At 49.7% G+C, this 27,472-nt stretch overlaps 1 protein-coding gene across 1 annotated transcript; it reads left to right on the top strand.

The window, feature by feature from the left end:
• Window positions 1-260: 260 nt before the first annotated feature.
• LOC118790005 (serine protease HTRA1B-like) lies at window positions 261-25,802 on the top strand. The gene is made up of 9 exons (XM_036546790.1): window positions 261-979; window positions 7,600-7,699; window positions 12,219-12,423; window positions 23,574-23,768; window positions 24,015-24,047; window positions 24,163-24,277; window positions 24,477-24,534; window positions 24,642-24,737; window positions 25,607-25,802. Exons 1-9 carry the CDS (start codon window positions 520-522, stop codon window positions 25,773-25,775), a joined length of 1,431 nt encoding a protein of 476 aa, XP_036402683.1. The 5' UTR covers window positions 261-519; the 3' UTR covers window positions 25,776-25,802.
• Window positions 25,803-27,472: the final 1,670 nt, after the last annotated feature.

The raw sequence follows: 27,472 nt of genomic DNA on the forward strand, positions 1-27,472 counted from the left end.
CAATAACGTGCTCGTTTTAGCGTAGAGTCCAGAGTGCATAATGCATAAATGAAACTCTTAAAGTCCCCGATTGCAGGCTGGAAAGCGCTTACCGTAAAAGCCCACAACACTCCCCCCCGTTTCAAACGTCACTCGGTCCAAGAAAAGTCCACCAATCGCCGAGCGTGTTTATATTGTCCCAGTGTGTCGGTCATGTGGAATTGACTTGGCTTTTATAAATCTCTTACCAAACAAAATATTTCATACCGGGCGGTGTGCGGAGGGCTAGGCAGCAGTCTGGTAGCCGAACAAAACTGATAATTGGCGAACAATTTGCCATTTATGTACATAGTTAATGTAGCTTTTATTTATTTATTAGACTATAACGTGTAATTATTTAGCAAAGGAACTTTACTTTTAAGTACACGCCACCGAGCTACATTTAGGATATATTTTGCGTTTAATTCCCAGATATTTCAACATTTGATTAACAGCGCTGCACATTAATTTGATCTAAGTTGTATCATTACATACTGAAGCATGTTTTGGCAACTTTTCTGCGCCGGGTTTTTGCTTGCACCATTAGCAGTCGAAGCTAGTGTTTCCAAACGGTATGTGATCGGCTGCCCTGAGCGATGTGACAAGTCATTTTGTCCCTCGATCCGAGCTGACTGCTCCGCCGGAGAGGTCCTCGACCAGTGCGGCTGCTGCAGGGTGTGCGCGGTTGGAGAGGGCGAGGCATGCGGCGGCGCCGGGAAGCTCGGCGACCCGGTGTGCGGAGAGGGGATGGAGTGCTCCGTGTCGGACGGAGTGGCGTACTCTGCCACGGTCAGGAGAAGAGGCAAAAGCGGCGTGTGCGTGTGCAAAAGCGCCGAGCCTGTGTGCGGCAGCGACGGGGTCTCCTACCGAAACATCTGCGAACTGAAAAGAGTCAGTTACCGGGCGCAGAAACTCCAGCAGCCGCCTGTCATCTTCATACAGAGAGGGGCTTGTGGCCAAGGTAGGTTAAAACCCCCATCCTTTTGCGGCCTCAGATCTGTTTGCTAGTTTGTTGGTAGGACTTATTAGTTTTTTTAGTGTATCATACTGTTGGGCAATATTAGAACTGTGTGCAAAAAAATCACCTTCCTATTTTTCTAGAATAACCCAAATCAACTTCATATGTTCTTCATCAAGTTATTGTTTTGCTGTAATAGCCGCAATATAAACAATATCGGCTTCGTATAAAGCCAACGGAACCACCTTACAGACATCCGAATAATTCTCGTTCATGTTACTTTTCGGATGCCAGCGGGTCGTGCAAGCGCTCTGTCTCTGTTTGTATGAGTTGGAACCCTCGGGAAACGTAGAATGAATTACGTGTTAGAATGATTAATGGTGGCGATGCCCCGTATGACTCCTCTTACACCCCTGCAGTGTTTCGGCGTTGCGTTTACGTTTCCCTCTCGGAGAGTGATTGGCTCTTGCGCAACGAGGTGTGCATTTATTTAGGCCAGAAGAAACGACGTGTTTTGCTTGTATGTTCGGTCCTCAGCAGCTTTGCTGCGGTTTTTTTTTTTTTAACTTTTCCCTCTCTTCAAGCACAACTTCCCCGGGGAATGTTCCTTATTTATTATTTAATCATTCCTATATGTGCTGACACTAGAGAAAGAAAACCACAGACTTTGTATGCAGACTTCTGTGAGGAAGAAACCCTACCATTCCTTGCTCATAGCTAAAGGATAAAACACGATAAAAGGTGGGGAAAAGTTCAATTTTGATTCTCTCAGCTCAGCTTTATTCTCACATGAATAGGAATGTAAAACTGCACCATGTATGGATGCTTTCAAGTTGCAGCAGAAATTATGAATGTGTAAGGCAGTCCAGTAACACCTAATTCTTCACCAATGCCAGCAGTGTCAAAGCATGCTAGGATCACCTCACGCTTAGTCAAGTCCCTGCTTGGCCAATGCCTACACTCTGGGGTCTGAGCCAATCAGAGCACCAGCAAGGTGTCCTCGAACCCCTGTCTGAGCTGGGCGAAGGCCACTGCTATCAGAAGTGTGAGACAACACCAAACAGACCAGCTTTCAGTTTCAGGCCCATTTCTTTTTCCAAGAAAAATAAAATTAACTGTACTTATGACTCATTCACAAAGTGAGCTGTGCCTGGAGATCAGCATTTTTTAGTTTTGTTTTCAGCATGGTTGGATATGAGTGTCAGCGTGTCTAAGGCATAAGTCACTCGCTTCTCAATGCACTGGGCACCTATTCACAAATACTTCCAACAGGGCATCTGGGAAACTGTTCCTTATCTCACCTTATCTCATGTTGATACCAGAGAAAAATGAACACAAACCCTTTCTGAACTCAGGGTGCCTTTGATCAGCAGACACAGCAGACAATGCAGTGCATCTTCAGATCTGCAAAAGCAGGAGTCCTTTACTTTCTGTTTCATATTTGGGTCTTCATGTAAATGAATAATTTAGCTGAAATGTGTTGCTCCTCTGAGTGGTGCTCCCACTCTTTGGTTCTTTGCTGGCATCAGTCAGTAAGCCCTGACTGTCCGACCCGGCCAACGTTTAAATTGGGCTGGCCTCGGCATAAAAAATGTCACTCTCAAGCAATTTAAAAACTGCAGTGCTGTGTAGTTTTTAATGCCAGCAGTAATTTAGATTTTTTTATATGGGATCATTGTTTATTTTATAATCTTACATGTTGATTATTATCTGAAGAGGGTCAGGACATTCTGGAAGAAAGCCAGTGGGAGTGTTGATGCTGTGTTAATCGTGGGTTTGAGCGCTGTACTGTTTGGCTGTGTGGCGGAGGAGAGGTCTCCCAAAAGATGATGTGTCACTGTGTGTCAGGTGACCCCAGGCCACACCCCCTCTGCCTCCAGAAGCTTCGGCTCAGTGGTCCAGCGCGTTGGTGCTGGTGCTGCTCTGGGCTGGGTGTGAATGCCAGGTCCGATCCTGCCACAGCGCCAGTGTAAGGCCCGCTCTCAGAGCGTGAGTGAGGGCCGCTGTCCACCTGCAGAGCACTTTCAGCTCATGTGCACGGCACCTGTCTGCTTCAGAAGGAGATCCGTTCAGGGGAAGAGAACAGCGCTGTAAGCTGTTTGAGGGGCCAGCGATTCCAGCCTCCGCAGGTTTCTGGAAGGTCTCAGCCTGAAGCTGATGTGCGAGGTTGCATTTTTCGTGACGTCACTTGCATCTGGTTTCTTAAACAGTTGATTATACAACTTATTTCATCTGGCTCAAGATGTAGGCCAAGTTCCTTTCTCATTGAAACATAAAGTTGTTTTAACCAATTTTATTGCTTTTTGCTTTTTACCATATGTGTACATGACCAAGAAACACTGAAAAAAAATATCTACCCAGATCAGACAAACTGTACTACAGTTTCCCAGTGAAATATGCAGATAGAGCGTTAAGGTTATGTGTTGTTTCTGTACTCTTGTAAAATAAACAAAGAGTCCCTCTTTCTGATGAATTTCCAGACCTCTCGGTCAGTGATAATTTGAGGGAGGCTTCCCGCTTTAAACAGAGCATAACCTCACCACCCGGTGCTGTCACGGTGCTGGCTGTCCGGAGAGTTCCCTCAGGTGGACCACATCAGTGAGAGCACTTGAAGTAAATGCTGAAAGATAAGTGGGGCAGTTTGCACAGGAGTGAAAGTGACGTGTTTCTCTGCAGGTCTCGAGGGCTCCGTGAGGATGCAGGACACAGAGATGCAGACAGATGCAGGGTGCATGTCGGCATTAGGGTTAGGAGGGTTACGGTTAGGGGGTTAGGGTTAGGAGGGTTTTAGGGTTAGGATTAGGGTTAAGGTTAGGGTTAGGGGGTTAGGGTTAGGGGGTTTTGCAGGGCTCAGTGGGGGAGGGAGGGAGCATGATTAACACTCTCACACTCTTATAAAAACACTCCTACAGCCTGCAACCCAATCCCCCCCCCCTCCCCCAACCCCGGCATTCAGGAGAGGGAGGGGCTGCTTCCGCGCGGAAACCAATAAAACACCATCGTCAGCAGGGACCTGACCATCAGGCTGAAAGCATTGGGAAAGAGATTCCAGTAAGCAGCGCAGGGGTGAGGTCTTGTGATCCGCAGAGCCATGGAGGGGCTGGGGGGCACTGTTCCCAGGACAGGGTGACTGGTGCCAAGAGGCAGCCCAGTAAAAGGATGTGTCATGTCTTAACTTGTGCTGCGGGTCACCCGGGCGGCCCGCTTGTGTTTCAGGGCAGAGTGATCCCTGCCTCATCCCCGCGCCGGGCCTGTCGCTTTCAGCAGGGCTTGTTTCTCTACTTGTTCTTTATGTGCCGGGAAACGCCTGTCGCTTGCTGATTGAGCGGGCAAACTGCTCGCTGCTTCTGATTGCTCGTCCTTTGCACAGACATTATCCCAGTCTAGAGCATTGTTTTCACCACCTTTTTATTGCTGTGGGATTTAGATTGTACATCATCACAGTCCAGATCTGCATGAGGGAATGACATCACAAGAGAGTATGACTCTGGCTAGCTGTAGGCCTCCTCACGTCTCTGGCTGCTCAAGCATAATCTGAACACACACACACACACTCTCACAAACACACACAAACACACACACACACTGAAATGCTTTCTAGAATAAGCATTTTATGAGTCTGCTTGGGGAGGTTTTCAGAGCAGGTTGCTCATCATCACAGATACAGTGATGTTGTGCTGCTGCAGCTGGATCCCGCCATTATCGCCGGTCTCAGGAGATAAAGTTGGCTCAGGAGCGAGAGCCGAGAGGTGCCGTGCCAGGCGTGGCACCTGGGGAAGGTAACTGATAGGCGCGGAGGAGGGAGCCATCAGACACCTTTTGGAGGGGGAGAGAAGAACTGCAAATGCCTCAAATTCAGGGGGAAATCCCTTTGGACAGAGTCTGAGCAGAGCTGGGAAGGAAATGGCTGCCTCAGCTTGTTTGCTGATTGGCTCAGATTCCCTGGAACGGTATTTCCACAGTCATTTAACGTGTGAACTTAACTGGGTCCTGGAGAAATGACGGTGTGAGCAGAGGCATCGGGTCAGCCATGTCAGAGTGGACGTGGCATGAGAAGACACGCCCAGGGGAAGGCCGTGGCGAGGTCCTGCACAGGCCAGGAGTGACATCACTAGCGCCTTCACTGCAGACAGCAGTAGAGGAGAGGAAGATTTCCTGTGGGTTTAGTTCACTTGGGCACTGCGTCTGTACCGGTAGATGGGCTTCCCATGGGGGAGCACGGGGTGAGGAGGTAGAGGGTGCTTTGCACAGGGGGTGAGGAGGTAGAGGGTGCTTTGCACAGGGGGTGAGGAGGTAGAGGGTGCTTTGCACAGGGGGTGAGGAGGTAGAGGGTGCTTTGCACAGGGGGTGAGGAGGTAGAGGGTGCTTTCAGGCTTGTGTTCTTTTTGGGGATCTTTTTCCTGCTTGTTCTGCTGGCACTGTGTTCTCCATGGCTTCCCCTCTCTGAAATGCAGTGCCAAAGTGCCTCAGGGTCTAAAGACGTCTCCCTGGGGCCAGAGCTCTTAAAAATGTGTTTTTCTTGGATATCACTCCGTCTGACATTATTTGGCACACTTTCAATTAAAACATATACAGTAAATCTTTATGATATATGCGGGTTGACACAAAAGAGTGTCTTCATGGAGAAATATGCCTGCTTGCTCCCAGTCAGTGAGATAAAAGGATTTTCTGACATCCTTTATCAGAGCTCACGCACTGCGTCGCTAAGTAAAGGCGCTTATTTTAAAAAGAGCCCTTTTATCTTCTCTTATCTTATATTTTCAGCAGGTCAAAGTGGGAGTTGTATGTCATTTTTTAAGTCCTCTCTTTGCCAGGCCTGCAGGAGCAGATGTTTTTGTGCTTGGAAATTGACTGAATTCCTCCTGTCTCTGACTTTGTTGTGTCCCGGCACGGGTGGAATAATTATTACCTAAAAACGGACTCATCATGGCCAGGGCTTTGGAGCACCATGGCTGCAGTTGCTGTGCTGGGGTCACCGTGTAGCAAGGCTGATCTTTATGTTATTGCATTCTGCAGAATGCTTCCTGCATAGATTGAATGAAAAATTCCATAGCACAGATGCTGTTGCTGGAGCACATTTGCCTTAGACTGGTGTGAGGAGCGCTCCCTGACCAGTGGCGTGTCGGGAAGGAGACGGGCGATTAGGGATGACCCAGTTATCCCCTCTGTGAATGAGAGTGGAAACGTAGACAGGGCTGTCTGAGCTCATTCTGTCCGGCTGTCAGTTTGGAGCCGATGTGGGAATCGGTCTCCCTTCGTCAGGAAAGAGCGTGAACGCTTTTCCATCCCGGGGTGCGGAGGAGCCTGTCTCCCCTGTGTGAGGGAGAGAGTTTCTCCTGCGGGAGAGCGGAGCGCTGGCTGGGGAAAGGAGTGTGTGTCCACAGCGTTCCAGCTCCAGAGCCACGCTCGCTGTAGCCCCGAGCAAGGCATTTCCAAATATCCTGTTGCTAAAATATCCAGCTGCATGTATGGTGAGATAAGGTTAGAGATAGCGGCGTTTTGCCGCGCCACCACTGACGTCACCTCAGCAGGCATCGGGACGGGTGAGGATCGACAGGGACGCTAGATGTAAGCGCCGGTGTTGTCACTCACTGCTGCGGGGAGCCATGGCAGTTCCAGTAGGTTTGCAGGCCCGTCAGGCCGTGCCAGCTGTGGTCAGCCTCTGCCGTGACTAAGCACACTGCCGGAGGCTGACACATCTGTGACTCATTACAGCTCAGCTGGGAAACAAAGGGGACGTCTGAGACGTTTCCATCAGCAAGCCTTATTTTTCACCTCACTTCCTCACAACGCAGAATATATGTGCAGGTTGGAATGGTTATTTCTTCTATTCTTGTTGGATTTTGGTGAATAAATGGACTGGACCCACACTAATGAGACCGGGCAAAATACCAGCTACCTTACTTAAAAGTTTGCTGCAGATAGCTGTTGCGAAACCCTGGTTATGCAAGGTTAAATAACGCATTACATATCAACAGTGGCATTATATCACTTCCCAGAGTTTTATAACCTCGGAGCAGATGCCGTCGCTTTCCCTGCCTCTCGCAGTGGGCATGCCCCGAGCAGAGCCCCACTGAAGCTGGATCAGTGTTTGGCTTCAGCTCCCAGGTCTGCCACTGTGACATATCCAATCCCACCAATATTATAATCTGAATTCTGTACAACGTACAATGTCTGTTATGGAGTGTAAAGAGCAGAGGGGGGAGTGTAGGGTGTCATATTAAGGGCTCTGCTTTCTTATACTCCATCATACATAAAAGTGTGAACTGAATTCACTGCAGCGAAATTATTAGTTGATTCATAAGTCATTTATTCCACATCTTGGATTTGTCTTCTGAAAGAATATGCATTGTTTAGACACACAAAATGAACTGGACTGCAATATATCTCAGTAAGTGTAAGCATCAGACATCAGGTAGAAGACATTTGACCTTAGTTTTCATATTCTCATTTTTAACGGACATCCTTTCAATTGTTCAGTTTTCAGAATTGGCATTCTGAAAGCATACCGAAATAGAACAATTCCACACATGTACATACTCTTTCCATGAGTTTAATTTATTGTGTTAAATGGTGTTCGTTTAGCAGATGTAATGTTTTCCCTTTCCCCTTGTCTTTTCCAGTCCAGGATAATCCAAACAGCCTGCGACACAAATACAATTTCATCGCTGATGTGGTGGAGAGGATTGCACCTGCAGTGGTTCACATTGAACTGTACCGCAAGTAAAGACCTCAACCATACCTCTGTCTGTCTGTCTGTTTGTCTCCCTTTCTGCCTCTCTGTCTGTCTGTCTGTCTGTCTGCCCACACACCTCACTGTCCTGCTCCATAACAGCAAAAGCATTGCTTTTGAATGAAGAAAATAGCCTTGTACCAGGTTCGGAAACTTAGCGATTAAGTGGATTAACCCCGTACCAGGTTCAGCCCTCAGCGAGTAGGTGGATTAACCCAGTGCCAAGCGGATAGTTTAGTTATGAACTTCACTGTGATTCTGAATGCTGGATAACTCCACCTGTTACAGGTGTGGTTTGAACAGGCTACTGTACATAGCAGCAGGAGAGAATAAACTCTTTGCAAAAGAAGGCAGCTTGTGCCCAGATCAGAGGGCCTTCAATGCCAGCCAATTGGCCAGCAATCCCAGCGTGTCTCCGTCTGTCAGTATATTAGGTTTACATGTGAGTTGTGCTGTGAATCGGAGGCCCTTAATCCGGCCCACAGGGCAGTGCCTCTGCCCGGTACTATGCCCACACCCCCCCCCCCCCCAACCTCGACCTGCGCCATCGTTTCCCCGCCACGTTTCGGCTCCAGTCCCCAGAAGGCCTCATGATGTCATTGGCCGGGTTGGCTTGGCAGGATGGTTCTGGAACATGTGTGCACCCATAGGACACATAAATTCCTGCCACTGATTAATTTCACACAAAGGGACTGAGGAACTTTAAAGTCCTCGTGAGATCAGCTTAGTTGTTTGGGGTTTTTTCGCATGTAGTAATTAGTTAATGGAACCATTTAATTTAAGCCGTTCTATGTTTAGAAGAAACCATGGCAAAAGCAAACGCATGGAAACTGATCTAGAAAGAATGTTACGATGTTTGGAGTTGTACCGATCCTCACGAGGGGAAATATTTCTTTTAGATGGAGCGACCCCTTTGCGTAATGTGATTCCTTCAGGGGGAGAGTGTTGACATGGTGTGCCGTTTCTCTGTGGCCTGATCCAGTGCAAGGCTGAAACGTACAGCGCCGCCTTCTCACCGAGTCCTCTGCTTTCACTGTGGGTACAGTGCAGACTAAAGGCAGTCATTTCACAATTACTGGTTGGATCTTAAAAAAAAACAATGACAATGACTTACTGTACTTTCATTTTTCACTTTTACTAACAAGACCGTTCCCAGAGGTCAGCCATTCCTCATGCTGTCTCTGGCATTCAACAGATCAGCAGCAGAAATGTTTCATCTGGTTTTATTTATCAGCTTTTACGCATCACACATCATAAACTCTGGTTGTTTGGCAGCAGGTAGTTTGCCTCTCCTTTGTGTTACTCACATTTCAGCTTAGCAGCCTGTTCCCCCGGCTGGCCACTGAGATACACGCGCTAATCCCCCCCTCTTAAGCTGACAGTTATGGGTCAGGCCTGCTGTGTCACTCGGCACAAGCTCTGCCCCTACGGAGTCACTGTCCCGGGAACACATGTGCTGGGAGCACTGAGTCACTGCAGGTGTGCAGAATCACGGAGTCAGGTGTGCAGAATCACGGAGTCTCTGCGGGTGCGCAGAATCACGGAGTCACTGCGGGTGTGCAGAATCACGGAGTCTCTGCGGGTGTGCAGAATCACGGAGTCTCTGCGGGTGGGCAGAATCACGGAGTCAGGTGTGCAGAATCACGGAGTCACTGCGGGTGTGCAGAATCACGGAGTCTCTGCGGGTGTGCAGAATCACAGAGTCACTGCGGGTGTGCAGAATCATGGAGTCTCTGCGGGTGTGCAGAATCACGGAGTCACTGCGGGTGTGCAGAATCGCCGGCGCTCAGTGGAAATGCGTCCCCTTTTGCTGCCACTCTGGATCTGATGACAAACACTGAGCTCCTTTCCCCTTTCGCTGGCAATGGGAACTGGAGTTCATTTGCGTGAGAACTACAGCTCAGCGGAAGAGAGGAATATTAATATCTCCCCACAAGAAGCAGGTGCTGTGTGGTCAGACACCAGTATTTCTCAGCTGCTCGTTGTTTTTACACTCTCAGCAATACAAGATGATGATGATGATGCTGCTGCTGATGATGATGCAGTTGAAGAGTTCATTTTTCAGAAAGTCTTCTGTACCATTTTGTATTGATTTTGCATTGCATGTGTATGAGTCCTAACCGTTACTGAGGAAAATGTTGCTCGGTAACAGGGGAGGATTTTGGAGAAACAGGCAGTACAGTTGGATCACTTCATGCTCGTTTCAGAAAGTCAGCTGAAGGCTCACCCACCCGCAGCTCTGCACAGTTCCTGTCCCTGTGGAATTGCATCCATTCTAAACGCATTAAAAAATTTTTATAACCCTTTTTTACCACGCTCTGCTTGCCACTAGTATGCAGACAGCTTAATAGGGCAGGGCCGTCTTGCTCTGGAAGTAGAGATCTCATTGTGGGGGTGTAGAACCCTTTGAAACACGTGACTATCATAAATATTTTAGGGTACTTTAGGATTTTTTTAAGTGTCCCAAAATTCTCCCTGACTCATTTGACTGGAAACATAACCTTGGTTTAGTCCACCACAGGAGAGTATTTTCGAATCTGAGGAAGCAGAGAGTGAAGTTCTAATACAGCCTCATCGAGTCCACATGCAGACACACTTTGCTATTTGTCCCAGAATGCTCTTTGTCAGTTGCAGAAACAGGAGAATTAATGCAAGTGTGCCAAGCTATGTGGTAAAAAAAAAATCAGACAGTTGGCTAGTTATGGAAAGAGCAAACACAGTGAATTCAACCCAAATGTTTTACATCATTCAACATTTAAAAAACATTGAGAAAAGGAAAAAAGAAAATGGAAAAGTATATGTAAAAAGCATTTCACTGGGACACTCCTCTGTCCGCATTTCTGTTGTTTTAATGCCCTGCACCGCGCTGAATGAGCTTCAGCAAACTGCATATTCCCAGCGTCAAACACTCTCTGCAGAGCCACTGTAATTATACACTCTGGTGTTTCAAAGCATATGGGTTAAGCACTCAAATAAACAGTGTCACAGTAACTGTAAAATTATGGTGCATTTAGGAAAGGACTTTGCCACATCGCATAGCTACTTTATTTTTCTAAATATCTACATTACTGGCTATAATTGCTGTCTCTAGGCAGTAATTTAATTTTTGCATCCACTGTAGCGAGCCAAATAAATATTTAAACAAATGTGAACAATTAGTGCATTGAATAATTACTCTTGTAGGAACTGCAATTTAGCCCTGCCAAAGTCCTAACTTTGCCACGCAAAAAGCCACGCAAAAAATATTTTTTTGGCTTGATTCGCAAGTGAAGGTGACTTTAGCAGGACAGAGCTTGGTACTCATCATGGCCTCGTTAAGGGCCGGATTAAGGGCTCCAGATACTGCTGCTGTTAGTGGGACAGCAGTAAAGTTAGACGCCTCCTGTCTGGACACAGACCCACTTTCTCCCTGAAATACTGTGGAGACAGGTTATTTCACGCAGTGCATCAGTGGAAGACAGTGGCGCTGAGTGAGAACTCTGACGAGCAGCCCGGCCCTGTGACATCACTCAGACTGCTCTCACTGCTCACTCAGCAGACCGGCTTCCCGTGCTGTCACGGCCTGCTCTCTTTGATCACCTACGGCACATTCTGTACGATACGAGTTTGAAAAATACGTCTGAAGATTTCCAAAAAAACAGTCGTATGTATGCCATAGGACATTTTTCTCTTCATTTCCTGCTTAAAAGCTTTGGCTCACTGGCTATTGATAATGTCTCTGTAGCTGAGTCCAGCAGTCAATCCCATAGGTCTGTTTAGCTGATGGCTTCATGCATTGAAGGTTAGTCTCCTGTGAGGAAGACCACACAGTGCAGGGAGGAAGAGGCTTTGGGAAGCTCTTTCTTCAGAAGGGAACATGTGGAAGGTGCACCGGCTGACTGGGTCTTATTTAAAGATAGTGAGTTCAGGGGGTGATCAGGGCTTCTGTTGCCAAGACTCTCTCAGCTCCACAAACAGCTCTCTGAGGATCACCTCTCCTCTATCGAGAGGGCCGAGAGGGGTCTGCTGTGACTACAGAGGAAAATACATCTGATTCCCTCACTCCTCCGGAAGACAAATCTGTCCTTAAAAGAGCAGGTGTCCAGCCCCTCACCCGTCCTTGAGGTAGAAGTTGCTTTTGAGCTCTCCCTCTTTCTCACTGTCTTCTGCTGTCTCAGCCTGTCTGTACACTTGAAGCTTATTCCTGCAAAATGCTGCACGTAGCACATCTTTCTGTGTCCTGTTCTGTGTAGTGTTGTTGCCTGAGTGGATTCTTAGCCTCACTTCTGTACAAACCAGTAGACTGGATTACACCTTTCAAGAGTTTAGAACAATTTGAGAACTGCATATTTATGGTGTAGGGTTTTCTCCCGATTGCACATGTACTCTACAAGCAGGGTCTATTAGAATTCACTACCATGCCAGAGCTCACTGTCACTCATAGGCTGATTGATAGTGATGCCCTGGTCTCCATCTCTCTCTTCCTCTCACATCTACGGCGGCCGTCTCCTCGGCGCCTGCGTCCGTCAGGATGGTGTTCTCCAAGCGGGAGGTGGCAGTGGCCAGCGGCTCGGGGTTTGTGGTTTCGGAAGACGGCCTGATCGTGACCAACGCCCATGTGGTGGCCAATAAGCAGCGGGTGAAGGTGGAGCTGAAGAGCGGCGCCTCCTACGATGCCAAGATCAAGGACGTGGACGAGAAGGCCGACATCGCCCTCATCAAGATCGACGCTCCGGTAAGACCCGCCCACTCTGAGGAAAACCGGCCAATGAGCTTCCTCATCAGTGTTGGAAGGCAGGCAGGAAATGGTATTCCAGGAAGGGGTGTATATGCCATAAATTTCAAAATATTCATTATTGTTAATGAATGTACTGAATATGATTTTACTGTATATGGCATGATATGTGCATAGCTATGTATTACTTGTTTTCCCGCAGGGGATTTCCATTGAATTATGTCCAAGCAAGCAGTGTGGGAAAAGAGCATTTGGAAGTTGTTGAGGGAAATCTCATTTTAATTGGTTGGGAATTCTGGTTCTGATTCTGTCCTGGTTCTGGACAGCAGGACGTGTTATGCAGTTTGACAGGAGTGAGCACATTACAGAAAGTATTCAGCTGACTCTGTGCTGGGTTCTCAGGGGTTAATGTTCTCACCAAGTGAAAGTTCAGCTCGAGCTTTACTTTGGCCCACTCTCCCCAAGACATCACCAGGCCAGCCATCATGCGCGTGATGGGGAGGGCCGTGTCACTGTGCTGCGAAGAAAAACATGGCCAGCATCTGTGTGAACCAGGCCCTGCCTCCCCTCCTCGGGGAATAGCACTGAGACGAGCTCTCGCCCCAGTCAACGAGGGGGGGGGGGGGGGAGGCGGTCGGAAAGGGGGGGGGGGGGGGGGGGTTAGGGGAGTGGGGGAGGGGGAGGAGGGAGTGTTGTCTGGGGCTGGGGGCCCTCTGTGTAAACCACTTCAGTTCTTCGTACTTTTCCAGCGAAGTCAAAGGGTGTAGCACACAGCATTTCCACTCATATAAACTGGTAATTTGAGGGAAATATGTCATTACGCTGAAGGCTTTGGAGAATACAGATGCTGCAGGGTTTCTGTAATGAGCGTCAGGCTGGTGCAAATGCTGGTTGTTTGGCCTTGTTATGGAGAACGAGTCAATCTGACCACCTCTTCTCCAGATTCTTAGGGTCACTCAATGTCACCAGAAGCCACTACAGAAAAAAAACATCACTTTCCAAAGTCCTTGCTGAACTTTTACAGTGGATAAGTCTAGTCCTGGAGGGCCACAGGGTTCTGCATTAGCGTCTGTTTGCTTAATTGAAGTCATGATTTGGATAATAATGCGCAGGCTGTCTCCTCTGCAGTTCCAGGTGTAATTCAGTGGGTCATAGAAAGATTCATTAAATACTGTTGGAATCCGGCCCTCCAGAGGCATTGGCATCGGAACATAATATTTCAGCGTTGCCTGTGGTGCATGTTTAGGTTTGTAGCACTTGGACAATCCCTCTTTATAACAGAAAGGGTAGGCTGGGCTTTGTGTTGTTGGGAATATGAAAAAGCCACCAGTCCTCTGTTGGCTGTAGGCTGAAAGTGAAAATACTGGCTCAGTGGATAATAACAAGGTTGGAAGCAGCAGTTGTTTATTGGCTGGTTCTCACTCAGATTAAAACTGCTATTCATTGTGGATTTGTCATTTTTTTGTACTTTTTTGGTCTTTTATATCAGTATCTCACTACCCATACATGTAGGCAACAGCTTTCTTTCACAGTATACCAGGAGAGCAGGGCTGAAACAGGCAGCTGCATCTCCCTGACATCAGCTAAGCGACTTGTAGGTGCTGAACACATCGCAGGGTGCATCTTAGCAGCGGAATCAGGGCGCCCTCCTGACATACCCTCTCCTACCCTGAGGGAACCAGGGGCGCCCTCCTGACATACCCTCTCCTACCCTGAGGGAACCAGGGGCGCCCTCCTGACATACCCTCTCCTACCCTGAGGGAACCAGGGGCGCCCTCCTGACATACCCTCTCCTACCCTGAGGGAACCAGGGGCGCCCTCCTGACATACCCTCTCCCACCCTGAGGGAACCAGGGGCGCCCTCCTGACATACCCTCTCCTACCCTGAGGGAACCAGGGGTGCCCTCCTGACATACCCTCTCCTACCCTGAGGGAACCAGGGGCGCCCTCCTGACATACCCTCTCCTACCCTGAGGGAACCAGGGGCGCCCTCCTGACATACCCTCTCCTACCCTGAGGGAACCAGGGGCGCCCTCCTGACATACCCTCTCCTACCCTGAGGGAACCAGGGGCGCCCTCCTGACATACCCTCTCCTACCCTGAGGGAACCAGGGGCGCCCTCCTGACATACCCTCTCCTACCCTGAGAGAACCAGGGGCGCCCTCCTGACATACCCTCTCCTACCCTGAGGGAACCAGGGGCGCCCTCCTGACATACCCTCTCCTACCCTGAGGGAACCAGGGGCGCCCTCCTGACATACCCTCTCCTACCCTGAGGGAACCAGGCCACTTCATTCTGCCACCGTTACTGCCGGTCAGCAGCTGATGGCCTGACTACACAAAACTCTCAAGGCAGCTGTAGTCACTGCGTATCCTATGAGACAGGAAAAGCACAAACTATCAAAGGATTAAAGACAAGGGGCATATAGCACTGGTCAGGGCTTATAAAAAGCTAATTTACGTAACAGTTTTCATATAGGATATGTCTAACGAGAGCTTGAAAATGGTCAATAAACTGAATAAACATTGACTCAAACTATTGACTAGAAATGGTCAATAAACAAATCAAAAATGGGCTGAAAATGAGCCCAAGGGAAAAGGTTTGGTTGGATGAAGCAGGAATCCATGCTATGGGCCTTACAGAGGGGTGAGGGAGGCACCTCCCTGTTGCTTTTGGCAGGGAGTTTTTCAGGCGGGGGGCATGTGCACCACAGGTGGGGCTGTGGGTCTGATTCACCTGTGCTGTTCGAGCGTGTGCAGACAGTCCTGTGCGGTTTCTCTGCAGGCTGTATGCAGGCTGCCGACGGAGGGGGAGGTGTGAGTTTTCTAAACTGATTAATTATATCATAGACTGTATCGCATTTACAGATCGTGTTTAAATATGCACACAATTGGTGCAGCTTATTACAGTATATCCACAAGTTGATCAAAGAGCACAGTCTGTAGTCTTAGCAACTTCGTCCTTTGATTTCATCCCAATATCTGCAGATCAAAAACATGCAGAGTTGCAGAGTACCATATAAATGAATGTCATTCCTTCTGTGTGATATATAGAGGATGCACAGCAATGCCAAGAAATGACAGGCTCTAAAGACGGTCCAGGCATCCGCTGTGTGCAGACCAGCTAAACACTCAAAGCTCCAGTCTGTGCAGGTAGGGAGGTCTGCTGGATATTGATGCTCAAGCCATTTATGGATATGATGGAAGGCATAACTCTATTATCAATGTTAATATAGGATTAGTTAGAATTTAGTTAGAATTTTCCACATTAACTGGCACATTTTGTATCTTATACATTGATAGCTGAGTAGCAATGGTCTATTTAATATATTTCCATAATTATGCAACGTGTCTACAATCGACTTTCCTGGAGTTGGTAGATGACCAGCAGTATGTGGACCATTGTTTGAAAACTACTGTCCCACACAACAGTGAAGACCTAGACAGAGAGCGGATTTCATTGAGAGTGTAAATTGTTTGGGCCAACTTGATCAGCAAAATTAACAAGAATGATGAATACTCTCTGTATGAAGTCACACTCACTATACATCTTCAGCTCAATATCTGTTGAGGTATTTATATGACATTGCAATGTCATGGAAAAATCAATCACATCCATCTGGTGTCAGCAGGCACAATACTTGTCCTGCAGGCACCAGTCAAACCCATGACTGCTGCGGAAAGCATCCCAATAATAACGCTGCTACATGACTAACTCAGACGCGTGCTGGCACATGTCTCCCGGGTTTCACCTGGTTGCAGAGCTGCTGAAAACAGCCCTGTAGTCAGGATCTGCTGCACAGTGAATATCTCCCTTAAAGTGTCCCGGTTTTCTCTCTCCACCCTGATGGCACAGCACTCAGCTTGGCTTGAGACATGCAATGCTGAGGCCTGTTTTCCTGATTGGTGCGTTTGGTGTCAGTTGGGATGTGACATAGTGTAGGACGCTCACAGAGGGTTCTCTTGTTAAGGTGCTCTGAGGAGAGCAATGACGTTTCTATTATTAATAGAATACTACCACCAGAAATAACATATCATAGACTGGAAGATGAATGCAACAACCGGAAAGTCAATGGCTCACTGGTACTGTCTCTTCTTGGTTTGGTATTGTTTGTCTGGTGTCAGTGTGGAATGTGATAAGATGGCATGGTCGACAGCGTGTTTGCCTCTAGCTCCTGTAGGCCCACAGTCCGCTGTTACATTACCTGCGACAGATGTCAGCAGTCAGCTCTTCGTCCTGCATGGACCCGCTTCTTCACAGAGTGACCATGAGTGACCACACTCAGCACAGAGTGACTGTGAGTGACCACACTCAGCACAGAGTGACCCTGCATGACCACAGTCAGCACAGAGTAACCTTGAGTGACCACACTCAGCACGGAGTGACCGTGCTGACCCACAGAGCGGTTCTGACTGATCCGGGCCAGAAGTCCCGTCCGCAGCGCAGAGCTCCAGGCCTCTGAGAACGCGGCCGGGACTGCGATGCTGGCAGTATGGGACTCTGGGTGTGGTGGCGGATGGCGCTGGCTGCCAAACAGAGCCCAGAGTCGGGGACACTGTGTGACCGTCTCTGCCTTGGAGACAGACAACAATCCCTACGTGACAGCTGTCAGGCAGTGCAAAACAGCGCTAATTGTCACATGAAAGAAACTCTTCCGCAGTGCTTCCAAACACACACCACACTGAAAACAGTTGAGTAAACAGCTGATGGAAAAACCAGGTGCCTTTTCGCCCCAGTACCTGCCGGGGAGATGCTGTCTGTTCTGGTGTCTGCTTTTCTGTTCCATGACTAACAGCAGAAGAGACCCACAGGGCTGTGTCTTCATGCTCTCAGCCAATCAGAATCCAGTCCACTGAAAGACAAAGCCAGAGACTCGGACTTTCTGAAGGGCTGGCAGGAGAGACGTCAACGCCCACATTTATACTCTGCCTCCAGGGCTTTGGTCGCGTGCTTTTTAAGTGACGCCTATCCTCTTTCTCCATGACATGTCATGAGTTATCAAAAGTAGGCCAAGACTGTCAAAGTTTGTACTCTCTGAATCATGCCCTGAGGCATAAAGTGTCACACACTGAATCGAGGTAACAATAACAAGGTTACGGTAAAATGGGAAGATTGATTGCATGTGTTTATTACCATATTCTCTTCCCCCACTCAAAGGGAAGTGAGGTTTATAGGTTTCTCGCACGGTGACACTGGTCTGTGGTGGTTTATGTTGGCATCGGCCTTGGAATCCATTACTGCATGTACCAGAGAATTTAACGCTGGGAAGGAAAGCGTTCTCCCCATGTTGGGCAAACACAAATAACCCACCGTGTGGTGACCTGTGTGCGTGGGTAGCAGTGAGCAACGCAAGCTTCATGACTGGAGATGGGATGGAGTTAACAAGAAACATGGAGGCCTGCTTCCAGTAAAGGCCGGAATATTCCAGACTCTGCCACTCCATTTCCCCTTGAGCTGAGTATCTTAAAGGTCTTCTGTCGGACATCATAATGAGGCAGTCGCTCACCTCTCTCAGCTTACCCTCAGACGATGAGATGACGTTAGCAGAAACAGTGCTGAGATCTGCCATCATTTATAGCTCTCATGGATTTCCACTTAGGTTTTAAAAGACGCGAGCGGCTCGGATTTCTCCCTGTCCAAGGCTGTCACCGTGCCACTCGAGTGAGCCGAGACGCACATGGCGTGGTCACAAACAAAAGACTCTCAGGGTAAGGGCTGGGGGGCAGATGGGGGGCAGATGGTCCCGTAACTTCCTGTCGTCCCTCTGCAGATTGTGTCTTAATGATGCGATTATGAGGCCTGATTTACTGTCTCTGTGGCACACTTTGCCTTTGATAGCGGTTAAATCTGTTCTACACGCCCGATCTCTCATTCCCCGAGAGCTGTCCTTAAGAAAGAGAGGGGGAAATTAATAGTTACGTACCATATATCATTCTCTGTTTCACTCGACCAAGAAGATCCCTGTGGATATCTTCCAAATGTAAACGGCCATAAAAAGCCTTTTCTCACCAGCCTGACGTTTTTGCATCCTTTTCTTTTTCAGACTTGGCCTCTTCATCTACGGCCTGTTTGTCATTTTACAGAAGAGAAACCCCAAACCACACAAGTTCAGATGTAGATGGCTTTGATCCCAAAGACATGTGGTGTCTAGCCGGTATAGGATGCAGTTTAGTCATATGTGGTCAAGGGAAACCATATAGGAAAAAGTGAAGGTTTCTGGTCGTGCGTCTGCTCTTCTTGGGGTGTGGTCTCTGTGCGGTCCAAATTTCATGATCCAGAGCCCCAGTTGCTCCCATTCTCCTCCAACCCCCGACCCCCCCGTCTCTGTGTCAGCAGGAAAACCGATCCCGCGAGCAGGGACGCGGAGCAGGGTGGCTGACGGCTCCACAGGCCTGAACACGCCTCGTCCTGGACGGGTTTATCTGTGGGGGAACGTGCAAACCCCGAACGACCGAGCGTGTCTGTGTACACAACACTCAATTATAGCGCTCCGCTGGAAGGCTGCCACTGGGTCAGAGTGTCGAAAGGAGGAAAGACCCTAAATCTGCTGCTTACCTCTGCTTTTCTTCGAAAAAAATAAGTGGGTCATTAATTACTATTGGACAGTGGCACCTTTGAGGCCAACCGATCAACTCCTGTGTACTTTGGAAAGAGTTTCTGCATTGTCAGGCGCTCTTTGTCACGGTGAAATGTTGACTCCTGAGAGCAGGGCTGTGTTACCCCGGTTTGCCTGTGTTTACACAGGAATGACGTGTGGGGAATAGGACAGGCAGGCACACAGGGGAATTGTGGGAAAAGCCAGAGCTGACATCCAGCCAGTCAGGGCGATGGACCATGAAGTGCTTGGCTGTGGAGGGGGCGGGAAGGCGGGGGTTGCCTGTTGCAGCATGGCCTCCACAGGGCTACACGCTGAGGGCTGCACGGTGACCCATCGGAGGGGTGTAAGGAGTGCCCTGGGCTGGAGGGCCTGCCAGTGGCAGCAGAGGGATTTTATTGAAGTCGTCCTCCTGGCTGAAAATAGCACTGTTGGCATGAGGAGGGAGCAGTATGTGGGGCTGGTGCGTACACACATTCGCACACGTTTCTCTGAAGTCATGGAAAATGAAACCAAGGTGGCTTTTGATACACACTATGAACCTAACTGAAGAGTCATGCCGAAGAGTGGTGTCTGCAAAAACTGATTATTACGTATAATATTGATTTACTTTACTTTACTACTTTTAGCATAGCACAACTGATTTTCCTTTTTTTTGCACTTTGTTATCTTGTTTTTAATTTGTATTTTATCCTAGAAAACACTTTTTTTCCTTCATGCGAAAGGTGCTGTAAAAATTCAAAACTACTTCTTCCTCTTCTTCTCCACCATCTTTTTCTCATTATTATAATGATTAAGGACTTCCTGTTCCCTGTGTGTCAAAGGCGTTGTATAAGTGATTTGTCTGAATGAGGTAAAGACAAATCACTCCGCCCTGTGGATGCACTCCGTCAGGACTGCCTGGTGTCCCTTCGGTTAACCAGGCCATACCCAGACAAAAACACAACCAAAACAGGGACGGGGGGGAGGGGTCAGGACAGACAGGGGCGTCAGGACAGACGGGGGGTGGGGGGTTGGTCTGGACAGAAGGGCGGGGGGGTCAGAACAGACGGTGGCCGGCAGTCACACCTACACCAGCAGGGACAGTGGCAGCCCCATCGCATCCTGCCAGTGCGTCATGGATTTTACTCACAGAGACACACTTTGATTGGAGTGCATCTGCGTAAACAGCGTGACCTGTGCTCATGAATATTCCGGGATCCATCCCAGGATATGAGTGAATGTCTGAGGGCAGTCTGTGAGTGATTCTGCTGTTTGTGTTGGTGTTCGGTGTGGCACGAGCCGGAAAGCAAACGCTCAGCTCTCCGACTCCAGCCCCACTGATTTACACACAGGGGCAGATCAGGGCTCAACTCTACTGCACTGCTACAACAACAGAAACACGACACCAGCCCTTTCTGTCTGCTCTCCAAAAATAAACACTAATGGCCCTCCGAACGGACGCCGTGTTGCAGGGAAAATCGCGATAGTGTAAAATCTGAAGGTCAGGCAGCAGCCCTGTAAGGAAGCGTAGCAGTTATGTTTGATTTTAGTGTGCAATTATTCCCCTCAGTATATACCATATCCAGTCTGGTCAATAGAGGTTCTGAAGTGTCACTGATGACCAGTGGGTCAGTGCGCAGATATAATCCCCTGATGGGTTATGTAACCAAGGTGTGGTTGCTAACCTGGCTCAGCTGTGAGATTTGGAATTCTAACAGAAGAGTTAGAATGAACAGAGTTGCACCTAGAGAAGACAGAGGTGATTCCACCTGGGGGGGTGATGGTATAACATGCAAAACAGTCCTGCGGTATGTTTTCACAAGTGATGGGATTGAGGTGAATTTTCCCTCAGTGCTGTTTCTTCTGGGAGGGATGTGCTATCGTGGGACTTCCTCTAGTGCATGAGACCCAATCAGCCCAGTCACTTTGGGGGTTTGAGGATGTTGTCCAGCGGGACCATCTGAAAATATCCATCATGTAGATCAGACACGTGGGACCTACAGTAAAGGCAGTGACATCTCAGACTCTTTGGGTTTGGTATGAATGTGTGATCCCACGTTAGGAATACCCATGCAGTGATCCGTTCTGGTGATGCACACTAGTGTTTAAGAACAGAGCTGAAAATAAGCACTGACTCACGTCCGCGGCGAGGAGAGTCAGGCGCCCTGAGGAAGCTTGTGTTCCTCCCTGGTGTGCGACAGCAGCCTGAGGGGTCAGAGCAGGACCTGCTTCCCTCTCCCAGCCGTGACCCAGGAGCGATGTGCTCCACACTCTACCTCTACATTCCTCCCCTGTCTCTGCGTGTACACTGACTCACTCCATGGCTCCGTTTCCCATGTGCACTGATTTTACCTTTTCCTCATCGTTCTGTTTGTGTCTCTTTCTGAAGTGCTTGAGTCTGTGCTGAGGAATGCAGCCATTGTGAAAAGGTCAGTGTTCCTGGCATTCTGGACCATTTCCCCCGAGCTCTCAGAGTCCTGATCTCACAGCAGTGACAGTGACCGTTGGGTTTTATGGGAACTTTGAGTGACGTACTGGACTGAAGTATGAGCCACAGTAACGACCCATCATAGGCTTACAATGAGCACAGCAATGTACGAGACAGGGCATAAAAATAAACAACTTGTCTCAAACCATAAAATGATTTAAACCGTATTTTCTCCTGGTGAATAGGCCCCTCAGCGGCCGGCTTCTCGAGCGGAGCTCCCGGGCCAGCCCCCGCGCTGTCGCCTGGGGAACGAGGCTGTCCTGACCCATCTGTTTATCTGCTTAGCGCTGGTGGTCACTGAGGCAGGCTGCTATTCCTGTGTCAGGTCTGAATTCCTGCTTGCAAGACGACGAGGTGAAAGGTTTCCTCGCCTGCCCGTGTGCCTGCAGCGTCTCACTCCCTGCGTTCTGCTATTAATAACCGCTCCTCACCGAGGCCCCCCGAGCCTGCTGCCGACACCGCCCGGCCCGATCCGGCCCCCCGAGCCTGCTGCCGACACCGCCCGGCCCGATCCGCCCCCCCGAGCCTGCTGCCGACACCGCCCGGCCCGATCCGGCCCCCCGAGCCTGCTGCCGACACCACCCAGCCCGATCCGGCCCCCCGAGCCCGCTGCTACCGCTGCTGCCGCCAACGGCCCCGCCGCTGACGCCCCCACCACTATCGCCGCCCCCACCACCGCCCGGCCCAATCCGGCCCCCCCAAGCCTGCTGCCGCCGGCACCGCCTGGCCCGATCCAGCCTGCCGCTACTGCCCCGCTGCCAACTCCCCCGCCACTGCCGCCGACTCCCCCACCACTGCCGCCGCCCCCGCTGCTGCCCCCGCCGCCAATCCGGCCCGGCCCGGGTTTCACTCACTGCTGCCACTGCACAGGGGCAGAACAGTGGCGTTGTCCCATCGGGGTGGGGGTGGTTGTGTCGGCAGGGGCTTTTCCTCTCACCCCTGTCAGGCACCCTTCGTTTCTTTGGGTGCCTGTGAAAAATCAGCATGAAACATTGCTGTTGGCTATATGTGAGCATATCAGTGGAGTGCAGTCATCTTGCCTTGATGCTCACGCATGAGCGTAGAAGTTGTGGTGACAAGCTCACTACTGCACACAGCTGGTGAATCCGAAACAGGGCTGCGGAAAGGGCAACATCATTACCTGCACGTGCCGTAACTCTAACGGGTGGAGAAAAGTCGGCCAATCTCCCAGTGTTCTCCCAGGATTATCCCCCCTCTCCTCATCCCACAGAAACTTCTTCCCTGAGGATGATGTCACCTCTATCGATCCATCAGCTGTACTTCACACTCTGTCACATTCAAATGCAGTAACTCCACAGGGAACAAGCTGTTGCCGGGATGTGTGTGACTGCAGTTGTCATTGGAGTACCTGTGCAGGTGAAGAGTACCTGTGCAGGTGAAGGTGTGGAAGACCTGCCCTGTGTGGCATGTCTTAGCACTGAGTCACTCTGGGACTGAATGGAGAAAGTCATAAACCTGGCCTGCGTTACGAGAGCCCCAGGCCTGTCCTGGGTCTGCCTCTTGCTGCACGTATCTGTGACTCATGCCATCTCACTTACAGTCGCTAGTTCCTGTGAGTCTATTTATATTAAACAGAATCACAATGGAGGTGCAGTCACTGGGGGCCGGGGGGGGGGTGTCTCACTGGTGCTGGGGGGTGAGGCAGTGCAGTGCGGTGTGGCCCTGTGGGTGTCCGGGATTTGGGGAAAGGGTCAGCCCCGGCACAGAAGCTGGGATATCAATGCTTTCCTCTTTATGCCAGAATAGATGAGATGTGAAAAGATGCATTTTTCTTCCCTGATGTTAATGTTGCATCACAGCAAGGCCCCTAATATCTCCCTCTAACAGCCTGTCCACCCTGCAGAGACCTGGCATTAATGATGAAACCCTGGATGTGTTGCGGTTAATGAGAGCAAGTTATACCAGCTCCCTCATGAAAGAAGTCCTCAGTGCCTCCGGGGTGGGGTCAGGGGTCAGGGAACGGGGGGCGCAGGGAACGGGGGGCGGTGCAGGTCATAGACTGAGATTTGTGTTGAGGGCGAGAGGGACGTTATGAGGTGGTTTGGGTGTGTCCCGTCCCTGCAGACGAAGCTGCCTGTGCTGCTGCTGGGCCGATCGGCTGACCTGCGCCCCGGTGAGTTCGTGGTGGCCATCGGCAGCCCCTTCTCCCTGCAGAACACCGTCACCACCGGCATCGTCAGCACCACCCAGCGTGGCGGCAAGGAGCTGGGCCTGCGTAACTCCGACATGGACTACATCCAGACCGACGCCATCATCAACGTGAGCGCGCTGCTGCCCCCCCCCCCCCCCCCCCCCCCCACACCACCCCTCACCCCCCGACCCCCCTCGATCCCCGCAATCCCCGCGGCAAGAGCTGCGATCTCTATCAGCGAGCTGCAGCTTGTTTTGACTGGCGCTGCAGACGTCCTTATCAGCTCCCATCACAACATAAAGGAATTTACACTGTAACATTTACACTGTAACCCTGGTCTGTGAGCTGACCTGATTTTATTTTGTCTCCTGCAGTACGGGAATTCGGGAGGCCCCCTGGTGAACCTGGTAAGAACGCCGTGGGGTGATTCGCGCTCGGCAAACGTCTGTGTCAGCCGGGGGGAGAGGGCGGCAGGCGTGCGGCAGGCGTGCGGGGGTGCTGACGTCACGCTGTCTGTTGCAGGATGGGGAGGTGATTGGCATCAACACTCTGAAGGTGACGGCTGGCATCTCCTTCGCCATCCCCTCCGACAAGATCCGGCAGTTCCTGGCAGAGTCGTACGACAGACAGGCTAAAGGTTTCCCGCTCAAATCTATCAATCTGTCTGTTCTCCCCTTCAGTCTAATGTGAAATATGCCATGTACATGGAAATAGAAACAGTGAGACATTGTTTCCTGCTTTTTTAAACCAGCCAATCAGACACAAGCATTTAAGCCATAAGAAATGAGAATGTATCTGACTCGAGCTTCACTGGCTGCTGGATCTCTCCTTTGCAGGGAAAATGGCTCCGAAGAAGAAGTACATTGGCGTGAGGATGATGACTCTCACTCCAACGTAAGTCACGCTTCCCAGCATCCTCAGCTGCGAAAGGCTACCTGAGGACATCCCCTCAGCAGGGCCCTGTGTGCGTCCATGGCCAGTGACCTTCCTCTCACCCACAGACTCGCCAAGGAGCTGAAGGGACGGCAGAAGGACTTTCCCGACATCACCTCCGGGGCCTACGTCATGGAGGTCATCTCCAAGACACCGGCTGCCACGTAAGTACAGAGGGTTAGGGTAAGGGTTTGGGTTCGGGACAGGGTTAAGGTTAGTGTTAGGGTAAGGGTTAGGGTTAGGGTTAGTGCTAGGGTAAGGGGTTAGGGATAGGGTTAGGGTTAGAGTTAAGGTTAGGGTTAGGGTTAGGGTTAGGGGTCTCACATGATCAGGTTAGCCTTTTGTATGTGTCTGTGTATTTCTGCCAGTGGAAGTTGTCGGTGCTGCTGGGATGGTTGTGAGTAGGGATCCAGTCTCAGGCTTAGCTCAGCCAGGCCTGCTCAAATTTGGAAAATATCCCCATCTCTGCATATTTCTGTGGCCGCGGTCATGAGTGTGGTGTGTTGAGACAGCAGTTTCCCTCACCGTCAGAACAACTGCCAGCCCTGAGTGGCCTCTCTGGGTAACCACGGTAACGGTGATCTGAGCATGCCCAGGGGGCTGTGAGTAGGGAACCCCTCATACTGCCATCACTGAGAGAGTGAATTAATGATACAGACGAGAAAATGGTGGAGTTTTCAATGAAGTAACAGTGTGGAGTAAGTTTTGTACAAACTGCAGCTGATATCCTTAATGTACACTCACTTCAGTAAAATTTTATCTGATAACCGGTCTGTTTCTCTAGTAAAAATTGTAAGATTGAGCATTCCTAGAAAGTTGACTTACTTTTTATGCACTTTATGCCCATTTATATTAGGCAAACTTGCCAAACTGTCAGCACACCCCAAAAAAGTCCTAAAGTGACACTAATACTAATCACAGCCAGTGGGTGCGGTGGAACCTTTGTGTGCAGTACAGTTTAGCAGGGACCGGTATGGGTGACGCACGCCTCCGGCCTGCAGACGGTTAACTCCTTCCTTCCCTCCCGCCGCAGCGGCGGCCTGAAGGAGCATGACGTCATCATCAGTATCAACGGCCAGCGCATCTCCTCCGCCAGCGACGTCAGCAACGCCATCAAGAGGGACAGCACTCTGCGGCTGGTGGTGAGGCGCGGAAACGAGGATGTCATGCTGACCATCGTCCCTGAGGAGATCGACCCCTGACCCCTCCCCCGGCACCCCCACTGCCAGCCCTCCCCGTCTTTCCATGAACCTCTGCTGGGGGGCCGAAGGCCCACCCACGTTAGACTCTAACCAATGGCATCGCTCCCTGTTTCTGACCGAGGCTGAGAGTGTGCCAGGAACTGACAGTGTGCAGATTATAGTAGCAGCATTTTAGTTCCTCAGCTGTTTATCTGAGGTTTATCTTCTCATGTATTCTGGAAAAATGCTACTACTTCAGACGAATGAACCATGTTCATTCGCCATCCTTTTTTCTTCCTTTTGTTTTTATATTGCACGTACTTTACTTCTCAAAAAACAAAAAAAAACAGCTCAGTATTGTGCTGAAGCAGAGAAGAGAGGAGTGAGCATTTCACAATACTTTTGTTTTTATAGCAATTTTACATTTTTGTTTTGTTTTGTTGGACGATATCTTCAAGAAATGGGAATAAAAGACTTTAATAGTATTATTTCTATGCAGTAAAGATCCTCATTCAGACGGCGGAGATGCCAGGTGAAGCACAGAGAACACCTCTCACTCATGCACACTCACACTCACACACAGAACACCGCGTTGTGCACACTCAGGGTCGCATCACTGCCATCTCTGCAACACACCGTTTCTCACACTTACAGACACGTTCACAAACATGCCTACTCAGACACACATATTAACACATTTATACAAACACAACCACATGTGTGGATGCACACACGTGCATACAGTGTGAGACTGAACGGTGCCTGTTTTATATTTAGTTTATTACATACTCTGGGGTTTGATGTAAGTAGAGGCACAGCACAGTGTGGCTCTGGGTGTGATGTTTGGGGACTGTAGGGGAGTGTTGGGTGTGATGTTTGGGGACTGTAGGGGAGTGTTGGGTGTGATGTTTGGGGACTGTAGAGGAGTGTTGGGTGTGATGTTTGGGGACTGTAGGGGAGTGTTGGGTGTGATGTTTGGGGACTGTAGGGGAGTGTTGGGTGTGATGTTTGGGGACTGTAGGGGCGTGTTGGGTGTGATGTTTGGGGACTGTAGGGGAGTGTTGGGTGTGATGTTTGGGGAGCTGTAGGGGAGTGTTGGGTGTGATGTTTGGGGAGCTGTAGGGGAGTGTTGGGTGTGATGTTTGGGGACTGTAGGGGAGTGTTGGGTGTGATGTTTGGGGAGCTGTAGGGGCGTGTTGGGTGTGATGTTTGGTGCCTGAAGTGCTAGCATTTGATCTCCTTGTCCTCCCCCCCAGCTCCCCTGCGGCACACATGCAGTCCCACACTCCTGAAAACTGACAGTGATTTTTCTTTTTCACCTCAGTGTGCAAATAACTGAGCACAGACTCACCTCTGTGAGTAAACGGCGTAAATAACTGAGCACAGACTCACCTCTGTGAGTAAACGGCATGGTCAGGTCCTGTCATGAGTGCTGCTCGGGATGCCGCTGTGTATGTGTGAGTGTAGGAGTCACTGCTTCCAGCAGACTCCATCGCCACTTGGCAAAACACTGAATGTGTTTGGATGAAATGGGTTTGAAAGGACCAGGCTCAACTCTCAGCATATGTCAAAACCTGCTCTCTAAACTTACCTGAATTATCTTAAAAGGTATCCACTGTATGTAAATATGGAAGATGCTTCCCTCTTGTGGTTATCAACTGATACTGCAACCTCTGAAGCCTTGCTACTTTTAAATAATAGTCTGATGGAAATCACTG

Source organism: Megalops cyprinoides, chromosome 15, assembly GCF_013368585.1.
Source record: "Megalops cyprinoides isolate fMegCyp1 chromosome 15, fMegCyp1.pri, whole genome shotgun sequence".
Classification (NCBI taxonomy): domain Eukaryota; kingdom Metazoa; phylum Chordata; class Actinopteri; order Elopiformes; family Megalopidae; genus Megalops; species Megalops cyprinoides.